At 43.2% G+C, this 13,449-nt stretch overlaps 1 protein-coding gene and 1 long non-coding RNA gene across 2 annotated transcripts in view; one reads left to right on the forward strand and one right to left on the reverse strand.

The window, feature by feature from the left end:
* Positions 1 to 13,449, forward strand: part of ANO3 (anoctamin 3) — a 1,942,403-nt gene that overhangs the window by 1,479,523 nt on the left and 449,431 nt on the right. Inside the window, exon 15 of the mRNA XM_085643623.1 lies at positions 618 to 665. Coding sequence (XP_085499749.1) covers positions 618 to 665 — 48 coding nt within the window. The remainder of the gene's footprint in view (positions 1 to 617; positions 666 to 13,449) is intronic.
* Positions 1 to 13,449, reverse strand: part of LOC146859889 (uncharacterized) — a 50,295-nt gene that overhangs the window by 16,298 nt on the left and 20,548 nt on the right. The window contains exon 2 of the long non-coding RNA XR_014978732.1: positions 8,577 to 8,904. This is a non-coding gene — a long non-coding RNA (uncharacterized LOC146859889). The remainder of the gene's footprint in view (positions 1 to 8,576; positions 8,905 to 13,449) is intronic.

Here is a 13,449-nt window from a genome sequence, read left to right on the forward strand (position 1 = left end):
GCATTTTGAGTCATTTACTTCATTCTCTCAGATAGTAGCAATACTCGATGCGTGATCAAGTTATTGAAAAGATGATAATGATATTTCAGACGAAGATTTGTAACAGAAATACGCCAACATTTTTGTAATCAGAAGTTCATGAACTTCCTGTAAAGAATAACCATTTTCACAAATAATCTTTTCTTACATGGGAGATGTCTAGATTGCAATGTTTATTCAGCCACAGTATTTCTCAATTTTGAAGTTGAATGGTTTGCAGGTTACCTGTGAAAATATATGTTTAGCAAAGTGATCGTGTCATTCGATGGGACACTGAATCAAAGAAACCAAGGCGTGCATGTACTGATAAAGTTGAACAAGATGATCAACGTGGGGGAGTTGTAATAAAAGGAATAGAGAACAAGTTATATTTAACAAACAATGAGGCCTGGCTCTTCACAATAAATGCTGGGGAGTATGTGTTTTCCTTTCCTTCCTGTTGAAGCATGCAATTGAGCATGCTTTACTTCCTGTCAAGTGATATGTTTGTATACTGGGATGGGTGGCTTGAGTGTGGGGTGTCTGTCTTTTCTTACTCTTGAGTCTGTTTCTTTTTCTCTCTTACTCTTCTCTTTCAGAGAAAGGACCAGCAGAAGGGAGGGTGGGAAAAACACCAGACACTTATAGTAAGTTAGAGCTACGTTTGGATATGTTTAGGAGATCATTCGCTGTAAAACTGAGGTACATTCAGGCCTCATCATTCCATTTGGCATGCCCAAAGCAGTCTGATTTTTTTCTGCCCTCTTGAACATTGAGAATATTTTTTCTTTGTTTAGTGATTATAACCACTATTAGTAAGATGTGTGGTAATGTGAAATCGAACATGGCAAAATTCTAATGTAACTAGACATTCTCCTCTCTTATGAAAAGATGCTGTTACCTGGCCTAAGGAGAACCAGGGCGTTATCTTCTGTTTGGCCAATGAAAGGGAACCCTGTATGACTGTATGACTGGTATTTCTCACTGGTATTTCTCATGTAAATCCATAACACCCCGACTGTATTATGAATACTGTGCCCATTCCTCCTTTGTGCCATATTACACCTTTCAAAAGGTGTGCCTTGCGCATACAAGGAAAGTGTACCATATTGGAATGTATGCACAAACTTGTGCTGCCCTGGGGGCAGAGCATTGAAGTGAAATAAGGAGCAGCCGTTTGAAAGCTGCTCGTGTTTCTATTTGTAGGCGGCAACTTGATTATTTTCATAATCGCGATTAGAGATCCCTTTGCAGGTCGGTGCAGTGAGTGCATGTACCCATCTGCGGGGGGATGTCTGAGGTGTCCTTCGAACTCCCTTTCTCCCCCACAGAGGGCTGCCTTTAGGAGGCGCACTGAAAGTGCGCCACCTTTTTGTGGCACACTTTCCGAACGGCTTTTAAAGGTATGTTTGCCTCTGCGCCCACATCAGTAATACGGCACGGGCGCAGAGGCAAAGTGATTTCCCCATTTGCATAGGGCACACCCCCTTTTAAATGTGGGGACGCCCTTTCATGATAGCGCTGGTGCTGCATGTGCGCTAGCGCTATCTGTACCTAAGAAGGGGATGCACAGATGTCTGCGTCCCTTCTGTAATACCATTGTGCCCTGGCGGTGCTCAAAGCGGGCACACATGGCGGTTGCTCTCACGGGGCACAATGTATAATACGGACCAAGATTGTCTCTCACTCATATGACTCTGGGATAGGTAGATGGTGGCTAATATCAAAAGAGCATTGTTAAGAGCACGTAGCTTCACAATATACATCCCCATACCGTATGTTATAAAATATTTTTTGCTCTTATTGAATGTAATCAGGGTATTTTAAGGAGAATCCTTAATTTGAGCTTGGATTACTAATGTCTAGTCCAAACATCAAACATCAACAACTTTGTTTTGCAAGGCAATTGAACATTCCATCATCTACTCAATGGACTACTGCCTGCCCCAGTGGACATTTGGGGACTGTTACTGTTGGAAAGTGGTAAATATATATCTTACACTGGCAATAGGACCACTAACACAATATAGGGCTCAGTATTGGTCTTAGAAAATTATTCCCATGTTTAACGATTGGTAGCTTGGCTGCGAGCAGACAAGCTTAACTTCAAAGACAGGTATGTAAAGCATTTAAAAACACCAATTCAGTCAATAATTAAGACACAGCACACAATAAAAACCCAACACTAATTTATAAAAATAGGAGATATTTATATCTTTAAAATGACACCAAAATGAAAAAAACGCAGGGAACCGGAGATATGAATTTTTTAAGATTTAGCACTTTAAAGCAAATAGAAACCAATAGCGTCTATTGGGACATCTGGTCGCGCTACACCGGGACAAAGTCAAAGTCTCATGCCGACCACAGTGGAGCCTTGCGCAACTACCCCTCGCGGTAGGTCTTAGAAAATCTTCTGAAACTTTTCTTACCGGGGTCCCTCGCAGCTCTCAGCCAGTCCAGATTCGATGAGGTTTCACCGGCTTGCCTTGCAACAAGCTTCTTGTCAAACTTGTGGAAGTGCGACCTCCGGGCTTTCCAGCAAGACAAACCAGAGATACAGGCCGGCTCGCTGTTGGTCCCGGTCACCTTTTCTACATTTGGACTTTGAAACTTTTACAGAACTTTTTCTCGCGAGCTCCCTTGATGCTCTTCACTAGGCTAGATTCGGTGACGGTTCGCCGGCCTGGGTTTATAGCCAACTCCCAGTCAAACAATGGAAGTTGGAGCTTTCCAGAGGAAGAAACCTGGACAGCAGGCCACCTTGAGGTTGAGGGTCACCAGCTGCCAGGTTGAGTTGGTCCACTTAGGGAGATTTTTTCCAAAGTTGCTCCAAACTTCTTCCTGAAGTTCCTTTGAGGGTCCTAAAGTGGCTAACACTTACTCTGTGGGTCTGGAAGCTCCAGGATGGTCCTTGAAAGTTTGGGACTTCAAATCCTGTAGGTAAGTGTGTTTCTGTTGCAGTAACCCCTCCCCCCCACTTTTTGCGAGATTTTTGATGCACTTTGACTTGATGTGCCCTGGGTCCTTGCCAATCAGATTCCCAGGGCCTGTGTTCTTTCTCAAAACTGTACCTTTGTACCCCAAATTGGCACAGCTCTGGCCACATGAAAGTCCCTTGTAAAAGGTACCATGGGTACCAAGGCCACTGTGACCGGAGAAGGCCTTTAAGGGCTGCAGCACATATTGTGCCACCCTTAGAGGTCCTGTACCTAAACACACACACTGCCATTGCAGGCTGCGTGTTTTGATGCAGAGAAAAGTGAAGAGTCGCCATGGCACACATACCTGTGTGCCAGTCCTGCAACCCACTGCCTATGGTACAGGTAAGACACCTCTCTCTAGCTGGGTGCACTATACTGCTGGCGAGGGTACAGTTTTATGAGCACTGTACCCCTACAGTATCTATGTCCATTCTTAGACATTGTAAGTGCAGTAAAGCCATACAGAGTATATTGTCTAGGAGGTTGTCATTACAAACTCCACAGCACTATACTGGCTTTACTAAATTCTGGGAAGTTTGGTAGCAAACCTCTCAAGTATAATACACCCACATTGATGGCAGTGTGAGATTTATTATACCATGCTTTCAAAGGGCATCTTAGAGACACCCCCGAAAAACGACCAGCCTCTGGTGGGTTCCCTGACTGGTAAACACCGGCCTGCCATCACAAGAGTTTCTGGATCCCTGGGGTGGGGCCTTCGCTCTCTGAGCCCAGAAACAAAGCCTTTACTGGGCGGAGGTGGCCACACCTCCTCCAGGTCAGGAAGAGCCATGTGTGGCAGGGGAGCTTCAAAGGCCTTGCCGCCTTTGTAACATGATACCCAGCTGCATACCCAGCCTCTCCTGCCATCAGGAGCAGGACCCTTTTCCTGTCTCACCCCCTTTTCGGCGGGCCAACATGTGGAAACAATCTGAACAGCCTAGAAAGGTGTGCCCACCTCTGCCAACTCCACCCTTCAGGTGGGGGAGGCGAGGTGAAGCCCACTCTTCAGTGCCTGCCATCATGTAGATGGCAAGCATTCTCTAATCAGTGTTAGAGATTGTGCTCCCTCCCCCACGTGGGGTGAGCATACCAAGGGTTTAGTCACCCTAAGGTCAGTAGCCCATTGGCTACTGACCTCAAGACCTCTAAGGCAGATTCCCGCAGCCAACGAAGAAGTACAAAATAAGAAGCAGAGGAGACTGCAGAGAAGATCTGACTTGGACCCAGCCCTCCCGGCCCATCTGCAGTTTCCAGAGATCCTGCGCCAACAGTCGCCTTTTCTTGCAGCCAGCAACCGCCAGAACTCCTGGGAGGACTGACTGCCTTCAACAAAGACCGGACCTCCTGTGAACAGCAGCTCTGTTCAAAAGAATCTCAAAAGACCCCAAGCCTGCTGAAGACAAAGAAGCGTGATGCCTGGAACCATCACTGCACCCGTCGCATATGGCCATAGTCCGAGTGGCCCAACGGTCCCAGCGAGGTCCCCCAGCACTTTAGAGTCCGAGTCCTCCGTGGGTTTACCCCTCCACGACTCCCCGATGTCACCTGCAGCCTCTGCACAGAGATTCCCCCAACCTCGATTGGCCCGGTAAGGTGAAATCTGACCTCAAAAGGCACCCCTGCATCTGGCCGACCTGCACCCTGGTGAAGAGGACCTGAGGTGCACCTATGTCCTCAAGCCCTACAACTTACCTGCCCAGCTGTCGGTTCCTCCCAGAAGACTTCCTGGATCAAGCCTGCAGCCAAAACCCCATACCGGCAGCTCCCATTGAAAACAACAGGGCACCCGACCCCAAATCAGCACCCAGCACCCGGCCATCCCAGTGCCGCTGTGGGTGCACATTGTGTACTAAATCAGATCCCCTATTGCCCTGAACTAAACCCTAGGAGCTTTGCTCCCACATCCAAGTGGCGTGTCCATGAGCAGCCACCAACTGGAGGCCCTCTTTCCCCCATTGGATAACATTAGGTCACCCTAGTGCCGCTAAGGGTGATCTTTGAGTGCCTCCTTGACCCTGGGGGAACTCTAGTTCTAACCCCAGAAACCCAACTCCCAAGACCGATTACTCACCTTTAAACCAATAACCTGGAAAAAGTTCTGTGTGAAGTTGGAAATTGTATGAGAACCTAAGAAACTGCGTTTTAAGAAAAACTGACTTACGTACCTTTAAAGCAGAACATTTCCCAGTGTGATATCTAGGCATATCACACTGAGTGGAAAAAGTAATCCTGAAAAGTAAGCTGGAAAGTAATATAAAAAGTAACTGCAAAATAATTTTAACAGTTTCTGAGCATTTGACCTACTTGTAACAAAACCAACAGCATTCAATTACTTTCTACTATATTATTCTTAAAAAGTACTATTTTACTTACCTACACCAAGTCCAGCTTGGTTCAACAAATAAAATAAACCAAAGAAATATTTTTCTACAAAACAATTAGTCAGAGTTCAGTCTTTGAGTGAGTGAAATCATTTCTTGCCTGAGTGTGTACAATAAATGCTTATCACTACTCTCTGATAAAGTCTTACTGCTCGTCCACACTACTACAAATAGAGAGTAAGGCATTACCTACTTTTACCTCTGTAAGTTTTTGGGGATCCACGGGACTCTGTGCACACTATACCTTACTTTGGTATAGTATATACTGAGCCAGCTTCTTACAATTCCCACTATCCACTCGGACAAAACCCTTACAAATCCATTGGTAGTACTCCAGGCTTGGGAATCTTGGTGGTGATGGTCCAGTTGATCTCTGTTAACCTGTAGCTTGCAGGAGTCCACTCTTTAGTCCTTTGGAAGCAGGTTTGATCCACAGAACTGTAGTTCCAGATTGTGCAGCAGGCGCAGTCAGTCAGAGTCAGCATGGACCCTTCTTAGGTTTCAAGCAGCAGATCTGAGAGGCTCTGCCCCTCTCAGATACTTATTTCAACTTCTCTGGGTCAAGCAGGGTGGCACTCCTGTCCGATGAGGTGTAGGGCAACTATTGCAGATTCTCACTTCTCAGTGCTCCTAGCGCCAAAACTCAATTTTGGGAAGCACTTTAATTCAATGTGCAATTTCACTAAATCCAAGGTATTTAAAACTTATTTTATGATGGTCCTCCTTATAAATACCTGACCCCCCACCAATGGGACACCTAAGGGAGACCCTGGGCAGACCTAATATGCTGAAACATTGCAGTTTATCAATTTTTGAGTTCCCCAAACACCAAAGTCGAATTTGGGCACAATGTGCATTTTAAAAGCGGTCCTGTTCTTTTAAACTGACCTCAGGCCTCAGCAGTGCACACATGCAAGTGCAGAAAGAGCTGCTGGCCTCTAAACTGCTATGCCCTATTATATACTAGGGACTTAAAGGTAGTTTTGATCCCCCTGCCCTATTATGTACTAGGGCCTTATGGTGGAGGTCATGTTATCATAGGGGTTAACGAAACCAAAGTGTACCCTAATGTATTTAGGTGTTCCAGTGTTTTCTAGATGCCTTTTCAGCGTAGCACTGGCCCTGGGCCTGGTTAGGCAGACCCCAGAGTCAGTTACCACCAGTACCTGTCAGCAGAAAATGGGGGGTACCCAGGGCAAAAGGATGACTTTGCAATAGTTACATTGTAGGAACAGGATTTAAACAGACTATAATATACTAAAAAAAGTATAACAAATATGCATAGAAAATGTATTCCAGAGGACGAGCATGACAAACGTACATTTAGAACATATGCCAAATGTGGATATATCATTTGGTTATTAGTGGGTTTGAACATTGGAATTGAATGTGAACTTTGTTAGGTATCAGTCATTTGTATACTATATTTACAATTTTCACCGTTTTATTTAGTGTAAACTCTGTCCGCGCACCAGTTGCGTTACACAGGGTCAGATTATTTTTTTTAAATGTTTTTAGGCACAAGGATATTAAGTGATTTACCCACAATCCATGGATGTTGAACCGATGCCGTGACTTGAACCTTGTTCTCCAGTTGTAAAGTTCGCAGCTCTGCTGTAAACAAGAACAAGATCTACAGAACTTATAGGCCTTTTCTATACTGCATTGTAGAAAACATATAGAAGAAAAAAGTAGCCTGATCGTACACATTTTGATTAATGCTTCCTTGCAGGGATGTCCAGTGATAGTCAACCAACCCTGTATAGGGTGGGGTGACAGTTACTATGACCTGGAGGCCCTTTGATTGACAGGCTGCCATTGACAAATGTGAACAGGAGGAGCAAGCTGAGGCTCCGCCAGTAGAAATTCAGCAGTTCCCATCACTAAATGAGGCAAGGGAACCAAGAGAATAGCCAATCAACAATGGTTGCCCCTATCCTCCATAAGACAAGTAACAGATTTAAATAAGCGCATTTTTGTTGTTCATGGTTCTTGGCTTATGCGCTTGAGTTGCTCTTTAGCTGTAGAGTAACCTGAGTCTAGTCAAGTATTTGTGGATGTCTACAAAGATACTTTTGTATGGTAGGCTTAAAATCATTTCAAATAGATAACACTGGAAAGTTAATTACTAACTACAATGATGTTCATCAGTTTTATTGAGATTCATAGACTATATCATGATGGGCTTTTCTGGTATTGCTCAGAGCCAAACGTCTGTCTTATGCATCAGTAGCGTGTAAAGTGAACTTATTTAACCCAGTATTTTCAGTTAGTGCATTATTATGATTCAATCAACCCTACTTTAAAAAGTCTAACAAAGCACCTCTACTACAAGAGACAGCATTCATGCTGAAAGAGGTGGCTCTTTACCAGGTGTCTGAACTCCAAGTCATTCAGTACCTTAGAGGATACATTTGCTACTTTAGCAACCGGTTTTTATGACATCTATAAGACACAAATGATTATCTAATGAATAAATATAAAATGTGCTACTATCTAAAAAAAATCATTAAGAAAAGTAAAATCTTGGGAGGAATTGAATTGCAAAGAAAGACCATAGAGCATTGTAGTAGAAAAGATGACCAATGCCAAGTATTAGTTTGATGCATTGCTTGATGCAACTGAGGGGGGTGTTAGTCTCTAAAATATCCTATTTATTGAAGATAGAGAACTGCATTCTTTGTCAATGCAGGGTACAACTAGTGGATGTAACAAAAGCAAACAATCAGGGGCAGCGCAAGACTAGCCACAGCAGAAGGGAAAAGCAAGCACTTAATGCACTTTAGGGACGACCAGGATGACCTTGACCTGATTCACCACACTTTTATGTAAAGGTTTGGCCATCTGTGGAATCTTAAAAAACACATAAAGAGGCACATTCAGCCATGAAACTGACAAAGTGCCCACCCACATTTTAGGCTGATTGGTATTTCACACACAAATACTAGAACATTATTTTCCTTAGCAATATTTTTTAAGCATCAGGGATCAATAAAGCAAGTTATGTGCAAGAATACTTATTTTCCCGAAATAAAACAGGGATCACCACGGTCCTTTCCCACGGACAACCACTACCCCTGAAATTATGAAAGTTCCATACTTTAAGCCAACTGCCCTGACAATTGTAGATTATAAAGGCTCTTAAAATTATGAAGCAACTCAGATGTAGTGTAAAAAATTACTTAATTACCCATCATTCATCTGCACAGGAAGTGTCCTCACTGGATTTTCCATCATCAACCTGAACAGGAAGTGACAATATAGGATGTCCTAGTTTCCCATCATTCATCTGCACAGGAAGTGACATCACTGCATTACCAATCATTTTTCTGCACAGGAAGTGTCATCACTGGATTTTCCATCATCAATCTGCAAAGGAAGTAAACATACAGGATGTCCTAGTTTCCCATCAGCCATCTGCACAGGAAGTGACATCACTGCATTTCCCATCTTCCATCCGCACAGAAAATGACATCCCTTCGATCAACTCTTAAGGGCGTCCCATCACCCAGTGAAACCTACAAGGTAAAAGTATAGTTATTTGGCGCCAGGACACCTTCGGGTAACAGTTGCACTTTATAAATGTCATTAACATTAACATAGTCAACAACCTCAGCCAGCACCCCATACTGCCAATTCACATGATCACACCTAGATGTAGACAACCTGGGCACTCACAAGCATTAGCATAAAACATAGACCCAACCTCTTACACATCCCACTAACTACAACCCACCCTAAAACTATAGAACACACATTTCAACTCATGCTCATCAATGCTCCTTCTACAGTACTCCATGCACCAAGCATTGCAGACTTTATCACCTACTAGAAGTTCCATCATCATAGAAACACGGTACACACTCACATCTCCACACATCCTAGACCTCCTTCTTCCCATAAGCAACAGCATACATTGCAAGGACGGTGCAAATATGAAGAAAGGAGGCCTCGCTGTAATCCAGAAGTCATTCTGGTCCTGCACGCTAGGCAAGCATGTATCACTCAAATCCATGAAGGTGCTTACATGCCATTTCCCTCTCTCTGCTACTCAGTCTACCTCCTATAATCTCAACTACAGGCCTTCTGGGCGGAATAAGGACTTAATTGTTGAATTCTCAGATCTTCTCACCACCTAGTTTATTTAACATATCCATACCATCCTCCTGGGTGACTTCAACCTCACAGACAATGCAAGCACAAAAAACCAAAAGACACCCTCTTCCACCACATCGATACACTCAACGAAGTACAGCATGTAGCACAACTAACACACTCCAAAAGTCACATCATTGATCTTGTCTTCTCAATATTAACAACAATAGAATGCAAACCACCCATATTGTTGAACTGTACGGACCACTTTGTCATCCCTATTTCCTGGCTCATCGTACTAATAAACCAAGGTCATCACAAAAAACAAGATCAAATATTAAGATTCATCAAAAACCTCTCCATATACAACCTGATGCTTGAACTCATCTCTCACTCCATCAACTCCATATCCAACGCCAACCTCCTTCTAAACAATTGTTTGGTAAAGCTATGTGACTGTCCACACCCTAATAGCAACAAGCATGTACAAGCGAAGCCTTTAGCACGCTGGTATTCTAAAGACCTTGCTGACGATAAATGATTCATGCACGGACGGGAATGAAAATGGAAGTAAAACACAATTCCTGAGGACCTCTTAATACTGAAGGTACTCCACTCAGAACACAGAGAGTACATCATATCAGCCAAAGCAAAGTGGTATACCATTAATGAAGACACAAACAGAAGCAGAACGTTGTTCAAGACAATCAAGCATTGCATCAACCCCTTGTTGGACCCAACTATTCCTTGCTCCACAGAGAAATGCAATGCCATTAACGTCTTTTTCAGTTAAAAAATGCAGTAGATACAACACCACATCGACAATAACATGCCTACTTCATCTCTCAATCCTACCCCTTCCTGTAGAATACTGCAAATTCTTCAAAGTTTTATCTCCCACATCTGGCTGGCATACTCAACTCCCTCAAAGCCACTTCTTATTAAGATAATGTCTTACCATGGTCCTTCATCAAAGCTCTCTCTGGACAGCTCTCTCACCATTATTTCCACTCTCATGCCATCTTCTTAGAAGCTTTCAAGACCGGCCAGACCCTCCCACTACTAAAGAAACCCACACTAGACTCCGATGACCTTGCCAACTACCTATCCAGCACTCACCTACCATTCATTAGCAATATAATTGAAAAAGTAGCCTACGTGCAACTCAAAAATCACATCAGTGTTAACAATGTTCTGTAAGACTACCAGCTTGACTTCAGATCATGCTGCAGCACAGAGGCTGTTACATCAACCACTGATGTAGACGACGCCTGCCTCCTGATATTGCTGGAACTCTCAGTTGCCTTTGAAATAGTCAACCATCCCACTCTCATATGCCCCCTTTGAGTTGTGATTTGGATTCACTGGCAGTGTTGTTAACTGGCTCTTCTCCTATCTTTCGAAATCACACCAGTTTCTTCACAAGGGTACCTCCAGTTCACAAAAGATCGTTATTATATGTGGAGTATCCCGGGGCTGCAGAATGTCTCCTGTCATCTTCAGCCTGTACATGTAAGAAAATGGTATTCTATTCACAGATAACTGCATCACGATTCACCAAAATGCTGATGATACACCACTTTACTTCAAGTCTCGTCTGCTTCGGGCATCCAACACTTTCAACATTGCTTGCACATCATCCAGACTTGCATGTCTAGCACCTACATGTAGTTCAACCCAACCAAGACAGAATGACTATTATTTGCCAAGAGCAACAAATACGATACAGAACAAACCTAGCTCAATGATTCGAATCTTGATGGCTTCAAACTCCAACTCTCACTGCATACCAAATCACTTGCATTTACCCTGGACACCAACCTTGTCTCAAGGAGCAAATTGAAAAAAAAAACAAAGACAGCCTTATACTTGCTCATCTTCTAAAGAAATTCAAACCCTTTGTTCCACAAAGTGACTTCAGAACTGCTGTTCAAGCACTTTTACTCTTGCATCTGGAAGAAATACGATCACACCATTCCCATCCTGATGGAATTGCATTGGCTTCCCTTTCCAGCCTGAACTGTCTTCAAAAACAGCTGCATCATTTACAAAGCCATCACAGCTAGCACCCCCTCTTATCTTGCTGACAAGCTCACTGTCTCCAGTAGTTCACAGCACACCTGCAACCAGGACACCATCAGACTGCAGACTAAGAAGTGTCAAAAATAAATTAATACAAAACCGCAGGTCATTTTCTATCGAAGCCGCCAGGACCTGGAACAACATTCCAGTATCTATCAGAACCGCCCCCAACCCTGTTCTAATTGAGGAACAAATTGAAGACCCACCTCTTTAAAGAACACTGCATCACAGTGCATTAACCATCCACAACTCAGCTTCCTCTCCTATTATTTGCTGACCTTAAGCTTGCCTTTGACCATGTACAGAGTTCAGCTGCCTTTTGGTTAGGTGTGTACTATAAAAATGCCATAAATATTCATATGAGCATTCACATTTAAGGCCAGTGATTCTTTAATTCCCCTATACAATATTGTCAGTCTTATACTCCTTATAGAAGTAAACACAGCAAATAGGTAGGTGGTGTGCAAACCACTGATGATAAGATAGTCTTCCATATCGAGAAACTGTTAGCCAATCTACACCTCATTGGAGGCGTTAGAACAGCAGAGTGTAATATTTACCCGAGAGGTTCAGAAAGTGCAAGATGCAAACTGCTCCATTTGGTTATTAAGTTCCCTCTGGCCAGTGTTTGATGCAGAGATGGAACCAATTGATATTATTTCTGCTTAATGAGTGTTGCGTCTTCCCAGCCGGGGTACCCGCAAATGACCATGCCTCGCACGTAGCTTAGTATTATACGTCTTTATTCTGTTGCGTGTAACTGCGAACTCAACATTCTAAAACAAGCTTTCATGGCATTGCACTCTAACACCTACATCATAGCTCTACGAAGTCCATTTGTAGCCAAAAGGGATCTGTCATAAAATATCACAAAATACTACATCTCCCCCACTGAAGAGCTGTCATCTTCATTGTTGGAGATCTTTGAACACAGTGAAGAAGTAACAGAAGCTACTTGGATTTCAGGTTTAGTCTTTCTTCCAACATCTTGATCAGAAGCCCGACTAATTAAATGCTGAAAGTGTGAAGAGTCTATGGTAACAGACTTTCCACGATGCTGGACAGTCACGATACGTCCCTTGGTGGACACAACGTGGAAAGGTGCCGCATCCTAGGAGCATCGGAGTTTCTCCTTCATATAAGAGATCATTAGATCTCCTGTCTTAAATTCAATGTTCTTTGCATGTCAACTGTTGTCAACATAGGCTTTTATCTTTTACTTATTAACTAAGTATATCATTCGAGTTGTCTTCTCACCTCTTTCTATTTTATTGGTCCACTGAGGTAACTTGGTTGTCATTGCTCTCACAAATATCAGAGTTGTAGGATTTTCACCTGTGGCCGAGTGAGGTTTTGAACGATAGGCTCATAGGGTGGAATTCAAAACAGTTGGCAAACTGAGCCTCTCAAGAGCTGCAAACTGTACTGCTTTCTTTAGCGTACTCATAAAATGCTCAACAAGTCTGTTGGCCTATGGCCACAAAGGTGTACTCTTCTGATGCTTTAAATTCAGATGCACTAGAAAATGCTTGAACTCCCTATTGTTGCATGGTCGGCCATTATAAGACTTCAAAATGTTGGCATCCCTCCATGTTGCTTAAATGGCTTCACGTCTCTCAATGACTCACTCATGAGTTGTGGATGAGAGATCCTCTGTTAATGGAAATCAAGTGTACTCATCCACAGTTACCATCAGATAATGTCCATTGTTGAATGGACAAAAGAAATCAATTGCTATTCTCTCTCATGCATGCTTATGGAGTTGTGACATGGTGTGAGTGTTGAGTAGTGTTTGTAGAGAGGTAGTTACATAGATGACAGACCTTGAGTTCCCTTTCAACCCTCTCATCTAAATATGAAAACCAAACTCAATCTCAGAGAGCTCT

This window comes from Triturus cristatus, chromosome 3_1 (assembly GCF_964204655.1).
Source record: "Triturus cristatus chromosome 3_1, aTriCri1.1, whole genome shotgun sequence".
Classification (NCBI taxonomy): domain Eukaryota; kingdom Metazoa; phylum Chordata; class Amphibia; order Caudata; family Salamandridae; genus Triturus; species Triturus cristatus.